This window comes from Equus caballus, chromosome 29, assembly GCF_041296265.1.
Source record: "Equus caballus isolate H_3958 breed thoroughbred chromosome 29, TB-T2T, whole genome shotgun sequence".
In the NCBI taxonomy this organism is placed as follows: Eukaryota; Metazoa; Chordata; class Mammalia; order Perissodactyla; family Equidae; genus Equus; species Equus caballus.
In genome coordinates this window covers 28,050,986-28,076,214 of record NC_091712.1, presented here as the reverse complement: position 1 = coordinate 28,076,214, position 25,229 = coordinate 28,050,986, and the positions used below count along the sequence as shown (strand labels likewise).

Genomic DNA, 25,229 nt, shown 5'->3' with positions numbered 1-25,229 from the left:
TTCATAACAGATGGGAACCATGCGTTATATATATTGGGTATCCTCTAAAATAGTTATCAACAAATGCTAAAGGAATCTCACTTGAATGAACGCTAATGTATTTTGGCTAGCTAATTCCTTCTCATTTTTCAGGTTTCAGTTTAGCTGCTGGCTCTCTAGGAAGCCCAGGTTCAGCTGCCTCTCCCAAATGCTTCCATAGTCCCAGATTTGTCCATTAGTGATTTCCTATCTGTTCTCCCTGACTTTCTAAGCTCCTTGAAACTGTCACCATCGTATTCCTAGTGTGTGCTAGTGCACTATCTGATACACAGTTGCTGCTTAATAATTAAATATTAATTAATACTATAATATTAATATAATAATAATTCCTGTTCAGTTAAATAGCTATATGATCCTTGGCAAGTTAACAGCTCTCTGAACCTCAGTTTCCTCATCTATAAAGTGTGGAGAATCCAATTCATTCGGTTAAGACAATTCAGTGAACTGATGCATGTGAAAGCGTTGTTGTTTCTTTTTTCCCCCTTGCTTCATCATCTACCAGTTATTTATCCTATTTTAAAGCTCTTCACTTCACTTGCAACACATCTTAGGATTTAGCTATCTGAAAAACAAACTGTGGCAGGTGATTTCAAAATGGATCTATATTTCTAGAACGGTAGCCGTAATTCTTTAAATGCCAAGGCTAAAACAGCGCAATGATTGTTTTGTCTAAAGGTGACCTTTATCACACTGAAGATACAGGCAGTAGATTTTCTGTACCTTGTCTAACAGGTTCACAATAGATAGCATTAAGTTCTTTGATATGCCTAAGTTAAATTAATGATAGGTTAAAGATATACTTAGAGTAACAATAATTTTTAATCAGAAAATAAAGTTCATTATCTGACAAGCATAAGCATACTTAGGATTGTGGGATATAACATTTGGAATTATGACTATGGTGGAAAATCTAAGGAAGTATGAACAGATGAGCACTGGTCTAGTTGGTTTCAAGGTATGTCATTATTTCCATTCCACAGGTTATTTATTTCACAAAACTCCTTGAAGGTAATGAAATTTAGATATAGACGCAAATAATAAAGATATAAATATATTTTACTATAAATGATAGGATATATGGGGAGCACTTGGTCATTAGATTTTTAATTAATTTTATTTTAATCAAAGTAATATATGCACTTAATATTATAATGCCAAGCTTACCCTAAATAACAGAGGTCTGCCACGCAACCCCCTCAACCCTTAGTCTCTTTCTAAAAAGGCCATAACTTTTAACTGTCTTGATGTTTCTTCTGGTATTTACATCCATATTTTTAAACAACATGTAAATGTTATTCTTGATCATCGATTTTAGGCTTTATTTGCTTCCTGTTATGCTGTTGATAATATGCCTCTCTTATCCCACCTCGTTCATTTACCACCACTCCATCATCTTGGTGTAACTGTATTACAGTTTTTATTTGCACAATAGTCAGTGATCCACATTATCATTATTATAAGAATGCTGTTGATGGTTTTCTTTCTGGCACAGACTTTGTTTTTTTCTGGAGTTAATGACAGTCTCATTTTTTTTTTCATTTGCTTGGTTTCTCTTTACCCATATCCTTTTTCCACCAAATATTCAATAGAGCAATGATTTTCCAAATATGCAAACACTTCAATTAACCCCCAGTTTCCTTTCGTTTTCTCTGGAAAACTCCTGCTCTAGCCCTTACCCCCTGCTCCCGGCTGGGTTGACTGCTCTCTGGGTGTGCTGTACAGCTCTCGTCCACCGACTTCCCGCTGTCCGGCCCCAGTGTTAGAAATCCTCTCTCTTGAATCCCATGTCTTCCTTTCCTGGTTTCTACAGCATTTTTCTGTGATTCATTCTATTGTAGCTTCCTATGGAAAAGAGCGTAGATGATAAATTTTCTTCCATCCTTGACACGTTTTGAAATATCTTTATTAGAAACTTAAAACTTGATTGACAGTTCAACTGGGTTCCAAATTCTAAGTTGACAGTAATCTTCCCTCAAAATTTTGCCATTATTTATCCATTGCTTTTGCATCCCCGTTGTTGCTGCTGAGAAATCCAGTGCCATTTTGATCCTTTGTATTTAACATTTTTTTCTTCCTTGAATATATATAGCCAAATAAATTTTTATATATGACATATACGTATGTATATATATCATATATATAGAAACTTTTCATTATGAAATAATTTTAAGCTTACAAACTTACAAAAAAGTTGCACAAATAGTACAGATAATTCTTGTATATCCCTGGCCCAGAATCCCTGAATCATACCAATTTTTTATATTTTCTTTGCCATTCTCTCTCTCTCTTTATATCAATGTACTTATTATTATTTATTTTGAACCATTTGAGAGTAAGTTGCAGACAATATGCCCCTCCTCCCTTAAATACTTCAGTTTTTATTTCCTAAAAGCAAGGACCTTCTTTTACCACAGTAGAGTTTTCTAAATGAGAAAGTTAATTTTGATATAATATTATTACCTAATCTGCAGATGCCTTTTTAATATCAAAAGATGCAACAATTCCTGATCCAGGATCATACATTGCATTAATTGCTTAGTGAGCTGCATTTAGTGTCATTTTTCATCTCGTTTAATCTGGAAATTTCTGTGTGCTGAGATTTCGTGATACTGTGGGTCCTTTTGGTCTGGAGACTTGTGCTACTCAGTTGATGTTTTTGCCTAAGATTAAACTTCTTATATTATTTTCTTGATAATTCACTCTCTTTGTTTTCTTTCCTCTCTCTTTCTAGAACACCTCTTAGTGGGATTTCGGATGTCCTGGGTCGATGCCCAAATTTTATCTTTTCTCTCCCATTTTCCTGTTTGGGTCTTTTTGTTTTACTTCCTGGTAGATTATCTTTGTTGTATCTTCTATCATCTTAATTATGTTTTTATTTCAGTTAATTAAATTTTTAATTTCCAAGAGAGTTTTCTGGTTCTCGGATTGTTTCTTTTCTCTAGAATTCTATTCTTGTTTATTAGATTACTGTCTTAATAGCTTCTCTTATTTCTCTGATATTATTTTTTATATCTTCTGTTACTCTGTTATTAGCTATTTTTAAAAAGGTCCCTCTTTCTGCTTGTTTGACTTGGTTTGTCTCTTTCAAGTTAGAGGCTATATTCCTTAAGGTCCTGGGAGGTAATAGTTGGCATACTTAGGCAAAGGAGGGGAAAGTCTTTGAAGGGTTGTTTGTAGATTGAAGGCTAAAGAGCAAGAGATGGTGACAAACCAGAGGTTAGCAACAGCAAAGAGCTGTGACTGCCCCTAGGCCAGAAGGGCAAGGGGAGGGAGAAATTACTGGGACCTGGAGAGAGCACTAGTGATAGCTGCAGCTGGGGGAGAAGGCTGTGTGAAAGTAGCTACTTTTTTATAAAAAGCATTATTTTATTGTTTAATAGAGGAATCTTGCTACTGTTAACCATGGCCCAGCAGGGAGAGAAATTACTCTTCACCTGTCATCTCTGGCTGGTGTCTCCCATTCACCTAATCCACCTGGGAGGCAGAGCTCAGGAGCCTGGGTGATGCAGTCTCTAAGGCTCAGCATCCTGGGTCACACTGCAGGGCAGAGAAGGAAGGGGGTGGGTCTGGAGAGACCAATGGAGAGTATCTAGCACTGAGGCTTCTCAACATGTTAGTGGTCCCTTTCTATGTACTCATTTGTGAATGATGCAGTTAAATCTAATTGGATAGCCTACGGCTTCTTAGAGGCCAATCTTTGGTCTTCTATAGAATAAAAGGAGGGAGAAAGGACTAGAATAAAGGACAGTAGCCTGGCTGTGCTGTTGGGGAGAGATCTGAGAGTCTAAGATTTGTATACAGGCTTTTGATAAAGTCTTAATTTTTATTCCTGCAACTCAACTCTGCTTCCCAAGACACTGGTGCTTCCAATGGCTGAAATGCTCAGGGTTTCTGTGAGAGAAACAGCTTTATCCTCCTCTGCTGTGCCAAGCCATTTTCAATCTCTCCATCTCCTTTCCACCTTTCAAAATTTGTTGAAATCTTATTTCTGTTATTCTCTTCCTTCCTAATCTCTTTGTACTTTTGCACTTGATCTTTTTGTCTTTTATCCTATCAGTTGGCTTAGGAATCAAAGAGACTATTTGCTAAGTTTAACTAAAATTCTTAGATATTTTTATAAATTGCCTCAGGGGGGATGTAAATTTCACAAATGGACTTGGAATTGAGTAAATTAAGAAGCAGTGATTAATAACAATTTCATCTACTAAATATATCTGTAAGTCTAGAAATTCACTAATCTGAAAACTATATGGTACAATGAAAAATGCTGTTTTGTACTTACCGTATAGGGAGCTTGTGATGATAAGTGCTTTTGGTCATTTTTTTGTCATTTAAAAACAAGTCCAAACAATATGTGGTGTTACTCTTTTTCATATGGAGTCACACACCTGGCAGGGATGTATACATATTCATCACTTCCTATTCTGCCCATTCTCTGGCAAAAGTGTTCATACACTGAAATTGCAAAGCATGAGGGAGAAAGAAGGAAAGGGACTGAATTATTCACTCTTAAATGATTGAGAGTTGGCTGCACCAGATGCCATCCAAAGAAATCTGCTCAGGGTCCATTTTAATCAAATGTATTTATAACTCAGTCCTTTCTATTCGTAACTTAACAATTGAATTAGTTTCATTTAACTGGCAGCAGATGGTGGGTGATTATTGCCTTCCTAATAATAAAAAAATGCCTGTCAATACTTGTTAAATATGGATTAAGCCAAGGGTTACTGCAACTGCTTGGGTTTTCATTAAAATACTTCATTCAGTTTGAATCTGGCAATTAAAATGTGTAGAAATCACATAAATCCCATATGCATTATGCATGTTGGTGCCTCAACTTCAAAATGAAGTAGTTGGGTAGTGAATGCTTCTGGAAATATAACTTATTTTTTGACATTTTAAGTTAGAAAATAAAATTGTCCCTGTGTAAACAGAGGCAGAAGTTTGCATATTTTAAGACTGACGCTGTTTGTGAAATGCTGTCCTCCAGCCGGGGTCCGGGGAGACCGCAGCCGGCACGTCGGTCTGGCGTTCTCTCCAGTTAAAAGGAAGGCAGCTCGAGGGGACAGCAACACAGGCTCCCTTACGATCTAAGCTGCAGATTGAATTTCAATGACAGATTTCCTCTTTAGAAACGGTAACGACATATTTCTTAGGTAAATTATTATCCCACAAGAATATAAACCTGTTCGGAAGAGGTTAGCTTCCTCTGTAACTGACTCCTGTAGCTGAAATTGGAGGAACGGCAATATCCTTTGGAAGTTTTCAGGATGGAACCAAGGTTCGCCTGAGTGGACGCCATTGCATTGTGTATTGCGGGAAAAACAACGGGAATCTTTATGTCTCAGACTTGAGGTTTTTTTCTTTTAAAGGGTCGATGGTTTTTCAAGGATTTTTTTGGGTGGTGGTGGTTGTTTTTAGTGCTTCGCCTCTCCTGCGATTCATCGCTCATCTTTGTAATATTTTTCAGGGAAATCTTTGTTTCAGGCATGGGCCCGGGGGCGGCACCTGCGGATGCTCTCTTTTCTCCCTCCAGGCCTCAACTGATCTTTCTACTCAGTGGATCTATCACTTTCCTTTCAGCTCCTGAGAGGTCCTCAGTCATTTTTCTCCTGACAGACTCAGATGCCTCTTTCTTCCATTTGGAAAAAAACTTCTTGCCAGTGATTTTCTCTAAAGAAAGTTTTTAGAAGATTTGTGTGTGTGTGTGTGTGTGTGTGTGTGTGTGTGTGAATGTCATGAGGTTCTAGAATAAAATAGGAATAGATAGTGAAAAAGATACAGAAAGGTTGCAAAGGCAGATGTACTGTGGTAGTTGAAGAAACTTGCCATAAAGCACTAGAAAAATCCCGTAGTCTGTTAGGGCTTGGGTCCCTCATCTAAAGTTGGTCTGACACAAATTAAGGAACATAATAGGTCAAACTGTATACAGGTTTTTGTTTTGGGTTTTTTTTTTTTTTTTTTTGGTGAGGAAGATTGGCCCTGAACTAACATGTGTTGCCAATTTTTCACTTCTGGCTCGAGGAAGATTGGCCCTGAGCTAACATCTGTGCTAATCTTCCTCTATTTTGTATGTGGGACGCTGCCAAAGCATGGTTTGATGAGCAGTGTGTAGGTCTGTGCCTGGGATCCAAACCCACAAACCCTGGGCTGCTGAAGTGGAGTGTGCGAACTTAACCACTATACTACTGGGCTCGCCCCTCTACTTTTTATAGTAGATCAGCAATTGTATATTGGCAATTTTATATGCTGTAACGTGATGTTTGAAAAATTTTTTGAAATTAGAATTAACAGGGCTTGGTAACTTATTGTATTAGGTAGTGAGAGGGAAAGGAGTTGAGTGTCTTTGATAACTGTTGATCTTTGGTGTTTATCTTAAATTTAAATCCATGATCATTAGTATCAATATAGATAATAGCTATCACATATAAAACTTACTCTGCTTCAGGTATAATTCTATGATTATCCGTAATCCTCTATTCTATGAGGATATCCCTATTTTATGGAGCAGGAAAGGGAGGGTCCGAGAGGTTAACTAATTTGCCCAGATCTCATAGGTTAAAGCTGATGGAGGCTGGGTTCTCAGTCAGGCTCTCTGGCTCCAGAGTCTGTCCCATACACCCCACGTCATCCCCCACTGGCCTCTGAATGCTGCCCTGCTGTCATACTGTTGTCCCTGGTGCATTTACTCTCCCCTCCTCTACTGCAGGACCATTTTATACATCTGCTTTCTCCACGAGCCTCCAATACTTCCTCTCCTAAGTTCATTCTCAGCTCATGACTTTGCTTTCTATGACTGTAAGAAAATTGAAGAAATTCGGAGAGAACTTCCTTATGCTCCACACTATGAACACCCGCTTACCTGAATCTGTGTTCACATGTACTCTCATCTTCAGGGAATATGGATCAACTGCCTGCAGTTCCTACCCCTGGACGCTGGAATATATCCCCTTTTACCCACTCAAGGACAATCAAGCAGCAATTTTCTCCTTGTTTCCATCATTAAATTTTCCCTTTCTTCTGGGTTATTCTCGTGAACATACAGACATGTTGTCCTTTCTTTATTCATTAAAAAATGCTCCTTTGACCCCACATCTTTTTTCAGCTGCTCTCCCACTTCTTTTTCCCACTGTGACTAAACTCTTGGAAAGATTTACCTATAAGCACTTTCCTGAATTCCTCTCTTCCCATTTGGTCTTGAACTCCAAGGAGGCTCTTATTTGCTTCTTTTGACAAAGTCACCAATAACCTTCACATTGTTGCTATATCCACGTTGTTCTTTTCTTAGTTGATCTCTCAGCTGCATTTGACAGTTGATCACTGTCTCTTCTTGAATTCCTTCCTTGATTTAGTTTCTGGAACACCACACTGCCCTAGCTTTCATCCTACCTCCCCAGCTGTTGCTTCTTTCCCACGTTTGTTCCTTAATTTTCTGACCTCGAAACACTAGAGTGGCCCAGGGGTCAAAGTTTCTCTCTCTCTTCACTGCCTTAGGCCTCTCTATACTGGATCATGCTTCCAATACTGCTTGTATCAGGTTTTCTTGGGTACCACTTCAGATCTTCTCTGACTTACTTTCTTCTGTTCCAGCTCTGCATTGTTTCAACCTACACCCCTGCACCTGTTGTTCTGTGTCTCCTCCTTGCCATGGACTGTTTGTGTCCCCCACAAATTCATATGCTGAAACCTAATCCCCAAGATGATGGTATTTGGAGGTGGGGTCTTTGGGAGGTGATTAGGCCATAACAAATGAAATTAACGCTCTTATAAAGGAGACCTCAGGTTGCTCCTTCATCCCTTCCCCCATGTGAGAACATGGAGAAGACGGGTGTCTAGGAACGAGAAATAAGTCCTCACCAGACTCTCAATGTGCTAGCACTTTCATCGTGGACTTCCCAGCCTCCAGAACTCAAAGAAATAAATTTCTGTCGTTTATAAGCCACCTAATCTGTAGTTATTCTGTTACAGCAGCCAAAATGGGCTAAGACACTGTGAGAGGCTTCCCTATTAATGCCACCTGGAGATCTTTCTGCTTGTGCTGCCCACCCACACTGTGCAACCCAGCTGGGGGTTAATACCGCCTGGAGGTGAGATCCGGTGGGTCAATTCTTTCCTCTTTCCCGCATTTTGGCTTTCCTATCACAGTCAGTTTTGCTGTCCCATCCCCTGGTGCTTAAATTTTCTTTACTCCTTCACAATTCTTCTAAGAATGAGAGCGAGCAAAGAATACCATTTATGTTTTCCTGTAAAATACTTCAAACAGAGCCTTGACAAAAATATTATTTACCTTTTCATTAGATTCCAGAATTTTCCACAACAACCATGTTCTACAACCTTATTTCAGGTTGGATGCTCTGTATCTATGTAGTGTGTTAAATTACACTCACCTTACAGCTTTGGATTGTTTCACAAGCAATCTCTCACTTTCTACAACATAGCCACACATAATAAATGATGGAGGGGGCCAGCCCAGTGGCGCAGCAGTTAAGTTCGCATGTTCCACTTCTCGGCAGCCTGGGGTTCACCGGTTCAGATCCAGGGTGCAGGCATGGCACCGCTTGGCAAAAGCCATGCTGTGGTAGGCGTCCCATGTATAAAGTAGAGGAAGATGGGAATGGATGTTAGCTCAGGGCCAGTCTTCCTCAGCAAAAAGAGGAGGATTGGCAGTAGTTAGCTCAGGGCTAATCTTCCTCAAAAAAAAAAGTAAAAAAATAATTAAATGATGGCATTCTTTCCCTTTCCTAATTTTACTTTCTACTTTCTAGTTAAACAATTATAGATATAGTGCCTTCAATATAGATGCTATTCCTATGTCTTATTGGTGATTTGAATTTATCTTTACCTTAGTTAGTGAATCTTTCTGGTTTCTTTCTCAGTTCTGCTTGCTTTTGTTAATCATCTGCCTTAAAAATATCTTTCAATGTCTTGCTACAAGTGTCTCCGACCCATGCTTTCTTCCTGCAAACTCATACCATACACATCTTATATTCTCTGACTTTGGGTTTTATTCGACTGTAATTCTAAGAACTCTGAACACATCTGGGCCTTTGAAAGGTTGAAGCAAAAGTAGGTCAAGAGAAAATAGAATGGTGAATAGAGAAATACCAGGCGTGTCTTTGTTTACCATTGAGGAGCAAAAAAAGAAAAAAACATTATTATACACTTGGACGTCTTCCTGTTCTCTTTCAAGCTTTTGAAGCTCCGTTCTCTGACGTTTTGTAATAACAACAAGCAGCCTCTCCTACGGCTCCCTTCCTCCCACTCCTCCCTCTTCACTCTTGCCAAAGAACAAAGGGTAAGAAAGCTGATGTCGAGGAACTGTGCAGCACCAAGATTTCATCACAACCTTTGGCATATTCCATGTCTGATTTATTTGTTTAGCTTCCATCTTCAAGACTACAATGCCAGGTCTTCCATATGTCATGTGGAGGGATAAGAGTTTCAGTCATTTGTTAGATGACAAATCAGCATAATCCAAGTTCCACTTTTTTCTAAACACAAACACACATGGACACACAGTTAATTTGTTTCATTTATTTATAATTGTGTATTTCCTGAACTGATCACCTTAACATCAGAGTGTCCATTGTCATCATGATGTTGCCAAGTTGTTCATACTTACTACTTTGATCTTCCAAATATATTGAGTTCCAATTCCTTCTCTCTAATTATCATTATTTGGTGTCCGTCTTCTGCAGCTGCCTTTGTCAAAAGTTGGCCCCTAAACATTACAGCAGAACCTTTTGATAAGACAAAGCTGAATTGACTGCTTACCACAGCAAGGGAGAATACCGCCTCAAAGAGCTTTGGCGGTCAATGTCTCAGAGAACTGGAAATCTGGCTTAAGGCAGGTCTTTCAGCATAAGGACTTGATTAGAATTGGGTAAGAATTATGATACAAGATTTCAGATTTGTTGGGAACAGCAAGGTGAGGATTTTGAGGCAGAGATTCAAGGAGTCTTAGGGGGCAAACCCAAGAACAGTCCTGGAAAAGTAAAGAAATGTTAATGAAGATGATAAAAGACAGGAGAGCCATGTTGATGAAGACGGTAAAATGTGGTGTTGATTTCAGCATCCAGGCTGAGTGTTGGGGTGGACAGTTTTCATTCTCACTTTCTACCTTATATATATCTTTGAATGATGAAAATTCCTAAAAATAAATGCGCTTTTTCTGAGATCCTCGTCGTGAACAGAGAGATGATTATTTTCTCTCCAGTGATGGGTATTTCCTAGCATGAAGTTTGAAAACGCTGGTCTCTGTGGTTGACTTTTTATGTTGCCAAGTTATATCTAGTTTGTGGAGCAAGTTTGCCCTTTAGCCTATTGTCATTTTACATCACTTGTGGCTGCTATCCAGAAGTCAACATACTCAATTCCTTTCAGGTCATGCCCCAGCCTTCTTTCTTATGAAATCTTTGGGGAAGGACACACCACTAAAGTGAATAGTACATTTCTTGTGCTATGGGTGTTAAGAAAAAACATTCTTAGATTTCTTAGGGTGAGAGCTACTTCTTCATGACTTGTACCACATGGTCCTATGTCTACCCCATGGGGCCATAGAGAATGAGGCTTAGCTCTCCTTTATAAGGGACCTTCAACCATTGAAGAAGTTGTGTGATTTTCCTTAATTTATCTCTTCTTCTTCACTTCTTAGGACAAACATTTGGGTTGCTTTACCATCCTGACTATTCTTTTGTTCTCCCTTTTAAATGATTCAGATTGTCAATATTTCTTCCCAAGAAGGATACTCAGAACTGAATACAATTCTCAAAGTGTCATCAGACAGTCTAGATAGGGAGCAGAACTCTAACTTCTTTAGTCCTGGATTCTATTCATAAAACAGAAGATCGAGTTATCTTTTCCTGGATGCTAGATCACTCACTAAACTGTACAAAAGTTAATATCACAAAAGACCCAGGAATTTTGTCCAAGTGTTGCTGTGAGGCCACAACTGACCCACATCTTTGTAGGGCAATGTTTTTTAGTGGTTAAAGGCAATGTCTTAGGAATGGCACTATTGACATTTTAACCACAGCTCCACCACTTAACTAGTTATGCAAACTTGGACAGCTAACTAACTCTCTGATTTTTAGCTTTGAAATAGAAAATAGGCTTAGAAAAGTATGTATTTCACTGGATATTGTGCAGATTCATGTGAGTAAATGCATGTCAAGGCCTGACAACAGTTCCCAGCATATACCAGAAGCCTAATAAGTATTAGCATTTACTGTATTTTAGATATCTCTATTTTTCAAAACCAAAATAACCTTTTATTATGAAAATGATACATAAATACAGTACTTTAAAAGTCAACCTATAAGTGAAAAGGATAAAGAAAAGGTACAATTTCATAACTCAGAAATTACCCCGTCAGAATTATACTCACTATCTTCTAGATATTTCTGTGTGTATACACATACATTTGCAAAATTTTACAAAATGGAAAACCTCACATGCTGTTTTATGTGCTATTTGTTGTATGAACATCTTTCTGTGCCATTTTTTACAGGACTATATCAGTGGTCAGTAAACTCTTTCTGTAATAAACCAGATAGCAAATACTTTATTTAGTCTTGCGAGACACATGTGTCTCTGCTACGTGATATTCTTTGTTTTGTTTTGTGGTTATTGATTTTTGTTTTACACTTAAAATATATAAAAATCATATTTTTTTTAGCTCACAGGCTGTACAAAAACAGGCCATGGGCCAAATTTGGCCTCTAGCCTGTAGTTTGCCTGCCCTTGATCTATATAATGATTTTTCAATAACTAAATTGCATAAATGTATTATATTTGTTAAACTCTTCCACTGTTTACATTTTTCCCTATTTTAAGAAACTCTGCGATGAGATTTTTTGACCAGTTTTTCTCTCTCCTTAGAGAAAATTTTAGAAGTGGAATTGCTGGGTTAAATTTGTTTTAATACATATTGAAAATGTTATCTTTTCAGTTAAGTATAAGACAATAAGTTAGGAACTCGATTCTGTCATGTAAATTATTAGCTATTTCCCCCAGCTTCTGGTTATTAGAGAATGTCTTCAGAAGTCCCTTATCTAAGCCATTGGTGAGGTCAAAGCAGAGCAGAGGAGTGTGCAATTACCTACTTACTTTTACTGTGACATCATGTATGTTGTAATTATTTGGAACTTTTTAAAACAAGAACTGAACTCTAAATAACTGTACTAACATCAAACACATTTTTCTCAGCTAAATCCCAATAATATCATGTGTTATCAAATGTCCAGCTGAAATCAAGGGTATTTTCTTTCTTAATGGCTCACATACTTTCTTTGAACTATTCTAAAATACTTTCCTGTGCCAACCTTCCTCTACTTTATATGTTGGATGCCCCCACAGCATGGCTTGATGAGCGGTGTGTAGGTCCACACCCAGGATCTGAACCCACAAACCTGGGCTGCCTAAGCGGAGTGCACCGAGCTCAACCACTATGCAGTGGAGCTGGCCCCAAGAAGTCTTAGACTTTTATGGATTTAAGAGAAGTATTCAAAAGCGGTATTTCAGAACATTTTGAAAGCTTCATTACTTTAGGAAACTCTATGATTCTTTTCCTTTGGTCTGGTGAGTCCCTGGTTTCAGTAACTGGCTGAATTTTGTGTACAGGGTACCATTGACATCACTCAGTGGAGTTCAATCATTCAAAAGTTCTTGAGAGTGTTGCTCTGGGCATGTTATTAGAAGTGAACGTATCAGCTTTCACATCAAGGAGACAGAGTGAGTCCTGGACTTCAACAGATGCATTATGTTGGAGCCTTGATGGTGATGAAGTCAAACTTCCTTCCTGTGATCTATTTGAGTCTTTGAGACTATATTTCATCCCTTGAAAATAAATCTAATGCCATGTGAGTATCTTCCCCCAAGCTAGAACCCAGATTTTCAGGACTAACTCAGACTTTCCTTGTTGCAATGATTGTCATTTCTTTAGATTAGATTTTATATTGTGCTTTGAACTGTATCATGTAATATAAAATTTGGAACATTCTATCTTTTTACTTAAAATATATATTTACTACTATTTGATGAACTTAAAAAAAATCACACAAGCAAAAATTATCCATAACCTACAATTTGGAGGAATTTCTGAAAGACAGAAATGAGGATCTCATCTGCCCTTGCAATACCATCTACAGAGATGACAGCTGTTTATAGTCTTGTTGATATCCTTCTAAATGAAGTATTCTTTGTATCATCAGTAGATTTCCAGATGGATTCTGAATATTGATTGAATCCACTAAAATACATCCTTTATGGAATGAATTGGTATGCGGTTCTTGAGTATTTACTGTTATTTTCACGAAATTGGGACAATGAAGTAATTAGCTCCATACGTCCAGTGCCAAGCTGAGTACTTGACAAATAGTAGATATTTAATCATTTTTAAGTGGCAGAATGGAACTGTCCTAAAGGCCCACATGTGTAATTTAAGCACAAAATGAAATAAATGAGAGAAGAGTGGATTGAGGTTCTTCTAAATCATATAGAGTATCTTTGTGATGATTTGGTAAACTTACGTGAGTTCTATTTTAAATGGGGTTCTTTTTCCTAAACAGAATTTCAGTATTGTCAAGTTTAAAAATTTCATACACCCACCAGCTTTCTTAGGTATAGATTTTACCTGGGACTATCTATCATATTAAAACAGAGTGTTCTTTCCCTGTGTACCAGTCACAGTTTGATACAGAATTAAGTCAATGAGGGAAACTCAGATAAACTAATATTGTAGATGGTTAACTTCTCCAATTTCCCCACCTTAGCAACTCCTAGTCCTTATGTGAACGTGTTGTCTCGATTGTGGGAAATGTGGAGAGGCTTCTATTCGAGCTTGCTTGCTGTTTCAACACGGGATCCCCAGGTTCACGCAGGATCTCAAGGACTCTCAGTTCTCCTCTTCTAGGATCTACGGGCCATGAGCACCTGCTGTGCTCAGCCTAAATGGTGTGCGGACCACTCTGCTCACAGTGAAACCAAATATTACATGGAGTGCACCCCTAACAGGAAAAGGGGCCCTGTTTCCTTCATTTTGCATTTACTATTTTTCTTTGGTTTTCTACCATCTTACTCTGTCAAAGAGTCCCTTTTAACTCCAATAGAAACATTTTATTCAGCCGTAAGACTCGATTTCCTATGAGTTTCCAGCAAGACCATGAGAGCACTATTCGCTTTCTTATATCTTAATATAAACTCATCTTACACAAAGCAGTCTTTTAAGTAGCCTTATATCAAAAACCATGGGATAAATCTCTGGTTTGCTTATAACTTTTAGAAAATATACCTTTAGGTTTAACAATTATACAATAAAGCTTTCTTAAAACTAGTTGAATAGGGAGTAACCAGGAGAGATTTATTTAGAAATATGCTCTTTTCCTTCAATTTGAAATCAATACTTTATCTTGTTCCTTAAGTTCAAAATCAATATTAAATACAATAAAAGAAAACATAAAACTGTGTGTATTAGTCCAAACATTTTTGGTTGACTTGGAAATAAACTCAACGAAGCCAAAAATTCTCTTAGCTTATTTAAGTTAAGAATCTCAGGTATAGATTCAGCTTTCAGCATGGCTATGTTTAGGGACTTAACCAAAGTCACAGAAATTTATCCATCTTCATCTCTTGGCTCAGCTAACATCTCTATTGGCTTAATTCTCAGGGAGATTCTCCTCAAATGGTGCTCAAGATGGCTACCAGAAAATCTGGCCTTTGTTGACTCAGCTTAGCCACCTCAGCAGAAGGGAGCATCTCTTTTCTGATAGTTTCTGGTGTGGGAATGCTCCTCCGTGGCCTTGGTTGGGTCACATGTTTATCCTGGGTAGGTGGGTCTGATTGCCCAGGACTCCTATGAATTAAGAGGGGCTTAGAATTAGTTTGGGTGGTTTCACAAAGAAAATAATGTAATGTTACCAAATGGGCGAAAGGTTTGCTGGACAGATAAACAAACAACATTTAAAAAACCCACTGAGAATCAGAGGCAGTTATTTTTATAATGCAATGCTTATTCATTCATGTATACATTCAATGAATATTTATTGGGCACTAATCTGTGATGAATGCTGTACTGAGCAGTAAGGATCAACAGATGAATGAATGGAAAGCCCTAAAGAGGTCACCATTTAGCAGAGAGGGTCAGACATTGAAGCTCCCCATCAAAACACAGTCCAGAACAGGCACTCTAGAAATGCAAGCTGGCTGCCGTGGAAACAAACAGACAAACTAGGAGGTGGTAGAAGAAGTCAGGGATGGTTTTCAGAGGATTTTGGGGTTAAGTTGAGTCTTGAGAGATGAGCAGGAGCTGTTCAGCAGATGATTTAGAAGGGCATATTAGACAAGGCAAACAGCATCTGCAATGTTAAAATGCTTTAATTTTCCTCAATCATGACTCCCGAGTAGTCTCATAGTAATTATTATGACATTGGCCCCATGATTACTTCTTTTTTGTTCTTAGTAACTTGGAGCTAATTCAATAATCAAATTTGTTATAGCTACTTTGTTAGGGTATTTGCCCTATTTTTTTTTTTTTAATAAGGTGTCTGGCTTCATAAGCCCCTTGAATTCTTTTTTTCCAGAAATTTCAATAAGTAAACGGAAGGAATAAGTTGACTGGTGAACTTGGGGAGGAGAATAAGGGGACACTCTGACCTCTTCTGCCTTGACCTCAGTCTCTGCTCCCCAGGGGGCCATGATTTTGACCCTAGGATCATTCTCTCTTGAGGCAGCTAATCAGGCCAAGGATGAGCCCTCAGACCAGATCAACCCATCAGTAGGATGGCTGCTGATATGCCTTACTGGGTTGGCATGAGATGAAGAGCTGAGCCATTCCATTTCAGAAACATGGATTAATCAACATAGAGATTGAATGAACGAAAAGATGAAACTAAAACTGAAGGCTCCTGAAATCTAGAGACGGGCCAGAGTGGCCCCAGGAGAGGTTACCTTCAAGCCACAGGTGAACAGTCAAGGAAACAAAATCCACACATAAGCAGCTGAAGCTCCCAGGAGAGAAGGGAAAGAAGCGGGCTGAGAAAATCCACATGTCCACAGGAGCAGTCAGAACTAGAGAAAAAGAGAGAGGGAGAAGGCACTCATCTCCAGAGACATCTCAGATCTTGAATTTCTCATCCATCTCCTCCGTTCCAGCCCAGACTGCCCTCTATCATGTCTTCTGCATCCTGCCACAGCCTTTTAGGTGAAGACTCTGCTTCCACTCCCATTCCTTTCTTACCCATTCTCCAAACTGGAGCTCAAACTGCTTTTTTTTTTTTTTTTAAAGATTTTATTTTTTCCTTTTTCTCCCCAAAGCCCCGCGGTACATAGGTGTATACTTTAGTTGTGGGTCCTTCTAATTGTGGCATGTGGGACGCCGCCTCAGCGTGGTTTGATGAGCAGTGCCATGTCCATGCCCAGGATTCAAACCAAGGAAACACTGGGCCGCTGAAGCAGAGCACGTGAACTTAACCACTCAGCCATAGGGCCAGGCCCCCAAACTGCTTTTTAAAATGTAGACCAGAGGATGAAATGCTTCTGAACAAAAATCCCCCAATGACTTTCCTTTGCTTATACCCTAAAGGCAAAACCCCATATGGAATCTGACCACGTCGCACCTCTCTAACCTCATCTCTGGCCCTTCTTCCCCTCCTTCCATGTGCTCAGCTGCACTGACAGGCTGCCTGTTCCTCAAATGTGCCACACTTTTCCTCCTACATATCCTAGGAAACTCACATCTGTTTCCACCCCAGGGCCTTTGTACTTGCTGTTCTATTTGATTGAGATATACTTCTTCCAGATCTTCCCATGGGTGACTCAGTATTTAAGCCTCAGCTTAAATGACACCTTCTCAAAAATCACCTCGCCATCTGCTTTCTATCATCATGTCCTTCTCTTTTCTCCTCTCCTCTCCTCTCTTCCTCCCTTCTCCTCCTCTTCTCTCCTCTCTTCTCCTATTTTCCTCTCCTCTCCTCTCCTCTCCTGTCTTCCTCTCCTCTTCTCTATTTCTCTACTCTGTTCCCCTCTCCTCTCCTCCCATCCTTTCCTCCCCTCTTCCCTCCTCTTCTTCCCCTCCTCTCCTCCTCCCCTCTCTTCTCCTATTCTTCCCTCTCCTCTCCTTTTCTTCTATTCTCTCCTCTCCTTCTCTCTTCCCCTCTCCTCTCCTTCTCACCTCTCCTTTCCTCTCCTCTCCTCTCCCTTCCCTCTTCTCTCTCCCTCCTTCTGTTCTCTCTTTCTTCTTTCTATATTATTGACTTTAATTTTTCATTAGATGATTCCTCTATTAAAATATCAGCACATGAAAATATGAAATTTTTCTGACTTCTTTACCACCATGTCCTTAAATACTTAGAAAAGTGCTTGGCAATGAATTAAAAGCTGATTAATTGAATAACTCCAATCTTAATACATATTTCCAATAAATCCTCCTCCTTCACCCAGCTTTGGAAGAAATTTGAATAAAGCTGTTGCTAGTAACCAAAAGAACTAGGACTAAAATAACTTGCGTTACTGATATTGATATTGAGAAGCAGTTTCTTCATCTCTACTACAACATCAACTAAGTCTGGTTTTAGGAGTAATCCCTCTTGTGGGAATTATTTCCCCCTAAGAGCCAGAAATCCTGATCCTTTTCACTATTGTTTGAAATTCAACACATTTAAATACATTATTCTATTATTAAGCTCCATTAAATAATGCAGATTCTCCAGAAAGTCATTCTTTTTTTCCAGCGTGAATTGATTAATCAGAGGGTGAATCTCTTAGTGTGTAGCGGATGTCAAAAAAGACATTTTCGAGGGTGAAGAGATTAGGTAGCTGAGTGTTGAGAGGGTGGAAGATGAGGTGGGGTTCTGCAGTGACATAAGACCAGGGATGCAGGGGACAGAATGGAGGAAGGAAAAAGGGGCAGAGACCACCTTCCAAATTCCAAACAGAGCTGACCTTGTTCAGCTTGTTTCCATCGTTCTGTCCCTGGGTAGTGATAGAGGTGGGAAGTGAGGGAAAGCAGTTTCAGGGAGAGAGGGGAAGCAATTGGTTTCATATATTTGTTTTGTATCCTGAAACCTTGCTGTAATCACTTATTAGTTTCAGGGTTTTTTTGTGTATGTGATTTTTAGATTTTCTACATAGAAAATCATGTCGCTGTGAACAAAGACAGTTTTATTTCTTCCTTCCCAGTCTGTATATCTTTTCTTTCCTTTTCTTGTCTTACCATTAACTAGATTTTTTAGTATGACATTGAATGAGAATGACGAGAGGGGACATCCTTGCTTTATTTCTGATCTTAGGGGGAAAACATCTAGTTTATTACCATTAAGTATGATATTAGCTGTAGGTTTTTGGTAGATGTTATTTATCAAGTTGATTATTTCCCTCTAGTTTTAGTTTACTTAGAGTTTTTATTACAAATGGATTTTGGATTTTGTCCAATGCTTTTTCTGCATCAATTGAAATGATCATATGGTTTTTCTTCTTTAGACTGTTGATGTGATGAGTTATATTAATTGATTTTGAATGTTGAACTAATTTTACATACCCAGAATAAATTTCACTTGTTATGGTACATAAACCTTTTTATCCATTGTTGTATTTGGTTTGCTAATAGTTTGTTGAGGATTTTTATATTTACGTTCACGAGAGATACTGGTTTGTAACTTTCCTTTCTTTAACATCTTCGTCTGGTTTTGGTATTAGGGTAATGCTGTCTTCATAGAATGAGTTATAAGGTGTTTCCTCTGCATTAATCTTCTGGAAGAAATAGCAGAGAATGGGATAATTGGAACGGCTGCTTGTTTTATCAAGGGAATCTGTGAAGGAGGAGTAAGGGAGTAGAGGTACTTGCAATCATCAACTCCTTAGACTACATGACTTTTTTCATTTCTGGAAAATTTTTACTTCAAATATTGCCATCCCGATTTTCTATCTCCCTGTAAGTTTCATTTAGTTATATGTTGGACCCTATCATTCTATGTTTCAAGTTTTAATCTATATTTTTTCATATTTGCATACATCTCTATGTTGCATTTTGGTATAATTTTTTCAAATCTATCTTCCAATTCTCTACATTCTTTATTCATTTCTGGTTTTTACTCCCTATTTATACCGTCTACTTTGTTTTCATTTTCACTGGTTATATTTTCCCTGGTCAACTTTATAAAATCATGGCTATTGTCTTCTTCCTTGTGCTTATTTTAAAAATTTAATCTTTTTAATATTTGATACATAATTATTTTATATTCACTATCACATAATGCCAATATATGAAATTTTGGGGGTATTTAGTTGTGCCTTTGTTTATTTGATTATTTGTGCTGGCTCTAAATCATAGAGACTTGTTTGTCATTTGCCCGTTTATTTTTTACTGTGAACTCTTGTTTGAATGATCATGATCTATGGAAATCTTTATTGAAGGTGCCAGGAATTTTTTTCCTAGCGTATGCTTTCTCTGGCTTTATGCAAGGATATCAATTCTATTTCCATATCTTATGCAATCCAAATCTTTTTATTACCTGCCCTTGTTTATGTTTCAAGGTTAGGGTTCTGGGTTACTATTATCTGCAATATAGCTTCAGTATTTACTCACTGCTTCATCTTGCAACTCATACCTGCTTTCAATGATTATTTTCATTAATTCTGGAATTTTCCTTAAAATATTCTTTAGTATGGTCACTCAGTAATAAACTCTATTGTGTTGGCTCTATCTCCCTTTTGACTCTTGGCATCTGCTTTACGTTTTGCAGGCTCAAGACTCAGTTATATATTTAAAAGCATTTCATATTCCGCTCCATCCAACATCTAATGTTTTTGTAGTTTGAGAGTTGGCTTATTTTTTAAATAGGAAATATAATCCACTATTTTTCAGCCAAAACTAGAAGCAGTGTTTGTACAATTCTTATAAATGTCTTATACTCCCTCCCCAGATTGTAAATTCTTTTAAGTCAGGTTCATTGTCTTGTTCTTCATGGTATCTCTCCTGTCTTCCTGCCCCCCACCCACGTCAAGCATAAAGTATGCGCTCAATCTCTTAAAACAGATAGAACATTGTGTTTTCTTTAAATGAGTTTGCCCTGTCACTTTTGAATATTTTGCCTTTTGGAGGTCCCACACAGGGGCTTTATACTGCCTCATGAAAATTGTTGGCAGCATAATTCAATTAAAATTCTGTATTCATTTTTTTCTATCTTGGGTTCTCCTCCAAGCTCCTTCATTTAATAATCATGTGATCTTGGATAACTGAGAAATAATTTTTAAAGTAGAAGCAGAAAACTATGCAAGAAGGTGTTTGGACAGAATGAGACAATGTGTAGGATGCACCCAGCACCGTGTTAGAGCACTGGGATCTATAAGGATTTTTTCTCTTCCTCAATAAACTTCATAAAAACAACACTGATTTCTATCAGTATCAGTTTATTCCTTTCCCCTTTTGGTACATGCAGAGAAAAAGTGATAGAGAAATTACCGGTTGCAAAAAATTTTATCTTTTGGCAACAAAATATAAATTTGCCTTATAAATTATTAAATTACTGGATTATACTGATTTACTTTTGGTGCCACCATTCCAGTTCATTTCCTGTCTAAATGATGAATGGCGCTTGAAACAGTATAACATAATGTTATTTTTAGTAGGCAGTAACAGTTAATAAAGGAGTTTCCCCACTGAATCTAGTCAATAAACAGCTATGACAGCAATAAAATACGTGATTTTTTTCCTAACGGAAAATAGTGAACATATAAAATGTTACAGGACCTGAATTCAGAATCGGGATATAAAATTGAAATGTTTTTGTTTGCATGCCTCTTTACACCTTTTTGCTTCTCTTCCTTCCCCCCCTCTTGTCTTTTTTCTTTTCTTCCCTTATTCCTCTCTCTCTCCCTTCTTCTCTTCCTTCCTTCCTTTCTTTCTTAAAGAGGAAAACTCAAAATGAGCTTTGACACGATACAATCATTTACTGATTTAGTGTTGGGAGGATGGTGGAGTGCATTGCTGGTGTAACACAAAATTACAATTTCAAAATCTAAAGAGACTTTTAAAATGGCGCAAGGTGTAGAAATGGAAAAGCAACACTGAACACCAGAATTATATGTTTTTTACGTAATGGCATTTTTAAATTTCACATGTTCATTGCACTTATTTACCTCCGCCTAGCAAAAGTTGAAATGAGTGTATGCCCCCATTAATTCCATTCAATTGGCAATTACTTATTGGGCCACTACTATTTGCCAGGAACTGTGCCAGTAACTGGGGATACAATAGTGCAAAATTCACAATTCTGCTTAGTTCTTACAGAATAGTGGAGGAATCTTGGAAATAAATGGACAGTGGTCATACCAGGCCTGTAGGTGTTGAGATGAATGAGAACCCAGGAATGAAATTTAGCTCAGCCTGGGAACTCTTACAGAAAGTCCCCCAAGCTTGAAAACAAAGAATAATTAGTATTAACTTGGTGGTAGTGTGGAGAAGGGAACTCAGATTTGAAGTCTAGAGATGGCATGTTTAGAAAACTGCCAGTGCAATAGTTCAGTAAGGCTGTGACTGAGAGCATAAGGGAGAGTGCAATAAGCATCAAAACCTCAAAAGATAAGCTGTGTCTGTAAGCCAGGCTAAGGAGTGTGACATTTACACTGATTTCACATGGAAATATATAGAAGTGGATTTTTGCTTAGGAATGGTTACTTTGCCTGAAGATTGGAAAACGAGTTGTAGGTTGAAGAAATATTTGGTTTGGGGTGTTGCTGAGATGAGAATTTATGGCGTCTTCACCTGGAATATGGAATGCACAAGACTGGACGATTGATAGGTAGAGTGGATGAGAGTAGTCCAGGACCAATATAGAGGTTCCTGGCATGGGAAATTGGGCAGAAGAAGGTACCATTCATTAAAATACAGATTATGGGAGTATTAGCTGGTTGATTGGGTGGGGGAAAGAAGGATGGATTTAGCTTTTGATTCAAGTAGACCTTGTCAATTAGGCTGTCTGTTTTTGTGGGGTGTGTGTGTGTGTGTGTGTGTGTGTCTGTGTATGTGTGTATACTCAGGAAGAAGGCTTAAAACATAGATTTGAGCAGCATATCATTTCAGGACTTGAGATATAGTTTTGGGAGACAATAATGTACAGATAATACTTGAAATTATTAGCATGAAAAGATAAGCGTAGAAAAAAGTATAATCTGAACAGAGAGGAGGACTAACATGCAACTATAAGGATAATCAACATTTAAGAGACACACAAAGAAAGAGAAGTCGGCAAGGCATTACTTAATATTCATTTGTAAAACAGAAAGGTAAGGAGAATGAATATTTCTGAAATTGGAATGAAGCACAGAGCAATGAAATGCTAGATCATGTGGAGTGCTCAATGATAGGGCAAAATTATGGATTTTCTTACTAGATTCCCAAAGGCCCATACCTTAGAACTTTATATTTTTATTGGATCTTTTTTTCCAGAATATGGGGAAAATCATTCTCTTCCAACATTTTCTTCAAAGGCACAGATGCATTCTCTATCCTTGAGCTATGGCCCTTTTTACTCTACATTCTCCAACTGATTTTTCTAGTCTCATGGGGTGTCTTTGTCTCCTGCAGTTATATTGCAGAAAGTAAAAGAAAGCAGTTGAAAGAGAACTTTAATATGCCTTTAAGAAACCAAATATAAAGGAATATTTTGAATATTCAGCTTCATATAATTTCTCTCATTATTATTCAGCTTCATAGAATTTTATTATTAATATGTCAATGTGTTCTGAACTTCAGGATACTGTTGATTCTGAATATGCATCCTGAAATCACGTGTTTCACTTGTAAAAGCAAATTAAGATGAATTGACAAGGGAATCAGCATGCTATAGAAGAGAGAACACTGCGCTAAGCAGTAGGACATTTGAATTCTAGTTTCTAACACAAGTTACTATATTTCTTCATAAATATCACTTAATTTTCTTGGGTCCAAGTTACGTGATTTGTAAAATAAAGATCTCCATTATGCTTCAACTTTTAAAATCCTGTTGTTTTCAATTTATCTAAACAAGCAATGCGAGGTTTCTATTTGATAAAAAGGACAAGCATTTCATTCTCACAGACCAATTCTAATAATCAGACCTGGAATATTTGAATAAATTTTAGTAACCAGAATAATGTCCTCATTACATGAATGTGACTAAGGATAGGAATTAATACAGAACATTCCCATGTTACTTATAACTTTGTTGTGGTCCCTCCCTCCCCCATTTATGTACCGCCTCTTTGTTTTTTAAAATTTTCTTTCAGGAGATAGCATGATCATAAAGGCTTAAGTTGTTTAAACACGGTACATGTAGGGCAATAAATATCCATGATAGATATAGAAATGATGCAATTTCTCAAGTTAAATATTTTCTAAAGACACTCCTCTGAACGAGCAGACGAACTGCCCTGGGAGTCATTTTTAGAGTTGCAAATAGTCACCAATAGCGTCCAGCCGTATGAGACAAATCTGGAAAACGAAGAATAGGGAAAAGAAAAAGAAAGTTTCTAGTTATGGACTCACCCGTTACAACTGCCTGATCCCTAACTGACATCTCCAATGATGCTCTTCTGCTTGGTCAGAATGTTAGCATTCCCGAAGAAGGAAGCTTCTTGCGTCGTTTGGATTTCCTGTGTTTTCATCTTTACACTGGTTCAGCGAGGAGCAGAAGCCTTTCAGTGTGGCAATGGGGTCTCCTTACCTCCTGACAATGTGTGTGACTTCACAGATCAGTGTGGGGACAAGAGCGATGAACAGCAATGTAAGTGCCATTTCTCTCCTGCTTCGGATTTCAATTCACCATGCACCTTCAAACCAGGGGCTAATGAGCAGCCCAGGGAGATTCAGCTAGGTACCTGGCGCTGCATGGATTTCATTTATATGCCTTTGATGTAAATCAGAAACTAAAATGTGCTTTTCAATAAAGAGATGGGTCCTTATATAAAAATTACTCTAATTAAACAATATCAAATTGCTATGATTCTAACTGGATGGAACGTATTTTAAGTCAGTTTTTACTAATTATAAAGAAGGAGTGATATGCAGAAACATAGCTTTTAATGTTATATTAGGGAGGTAAAATTCAAAAGAAGCTCATTACTGCAGCTTTAAAATGCTGTGATGGAAATTATGAGCCTAAGTTTGGATTCAGTATGGAAATATTTGAAATGCATTTTAGATTGGATGAGTGGATTTTATTTTTGCTTATAGGACTCTATTACCAAGTGAGTTGGTACCACTTCCACACAGGGCACAACTCTGGCTTGTATCCTTTGATTCCAGGGCAAAGAAAAGGGCACAAGCTTCAGAGAGTGCAGGACCTAGATTTGGGTCCTGGATAAACCATCTAATAATTGTGTGATCTTGAACCTCCATTTTATTATTTGGGGTTATAAAGTGAGATAAACTGCCTCTCACTGGTGGGAGAATGCTCTTTTGCTTACTGATATAATGTTAATAAAAAGGAAACCACTCACCAAGGGAAAACCTGGATAAAGACATGCATGTTTCTGTAGTGTCTATTGCAATATGACGTCCTGAAGGAACACTGCATTTCACCAGTGGAGACTGGTGTCGTTCTTATGAAAATCATCTTTTGTAAACATTTTCATAAAATTAAATGGGTTTATTATTGGTTCATAATAATTATGACTCAACTGGAGGCGTGGATTCTATTATTTTACAGCACTTTACTCAAATATATTTTCTGTGTTTTATTCAGATACTGTATTAATCAGTGTTTACAGAATTCTTCATTTTCTTCTGCTAATATGTTTATACATATTTAATTTTGCTATTGTTTGCCTTCTGTTTACATATTCAGTGATTACATTAAGATAAGAAAAATGATTGCTGAAAACTTTCTTCTCCATGGGAGAAAACAAGCTAAATGATTTTTCTTCCATAGTTTGGGATAGCTATCATGCTGTTAGTACCTAGTAACTATTAAGCACAAAGCACAAGCAAGGACAAGGATTCATTTATATTTGTCCAATTTCCCTAGAGAGGCTGACTGTGGGTGTGCTGCCCATTTTCTGGCCTGACTGGGAAAGCCCTTACTGCTCCATGGTGAGCAGCAAAGAGGAACCACTGGGCTGGTTTGACAAGAAGTGCAAAGTCCTTTCCATTATTAATCTCTGTGAAGCTTCCTTTAGCATGCTTGCTGTGATAACATGCATGGTCCTGCTTCAGGGAA

The 25,229-nt window shown here is 37.9% G+C and overlaps 1 protein-coding gene and 1 long non-coding RNA gene across 2 annotated transcripts in view; one reads left to right on the top strand and one right to left on the bottom strand.

The window, feature by feature from the left end:
- Positions 1 to 11,286: 11,286 nt before the first annotated feature.
- On the bottom strand, positions 11,287 to 23,693 carry LOC138921404 (uncharacterized). The gene is made up of 3 exons (XR_011433959.1): positions 23,558 to 23,693; positions 15,985 to 16,104; positions 11,287 to 14,890 (listed from the first exon to the last, which is right to left on the bottom strand). It is a non-coding gene; the product is annotated as an uncharacterized lncRNA (long non-coding RNA).
- The window catches only part of MALRD1 (MAM and LDL receptor class A domain containing 1), a 653,802-nt gene continuing 652,169 nt past the window's right edge, over positions 23,597 to 25,229 (top strand). The window contains exon 1 of the mRNA XM_023631939.2: positions 23,597 to 23,795. Within this exon, the coding sequence (XP_023487707.2) occupies positions 23,597 to 23,795 (199 nt within the window). The remainder of the gene's footprint in view (positions 23,796 to 25,229) is intronic.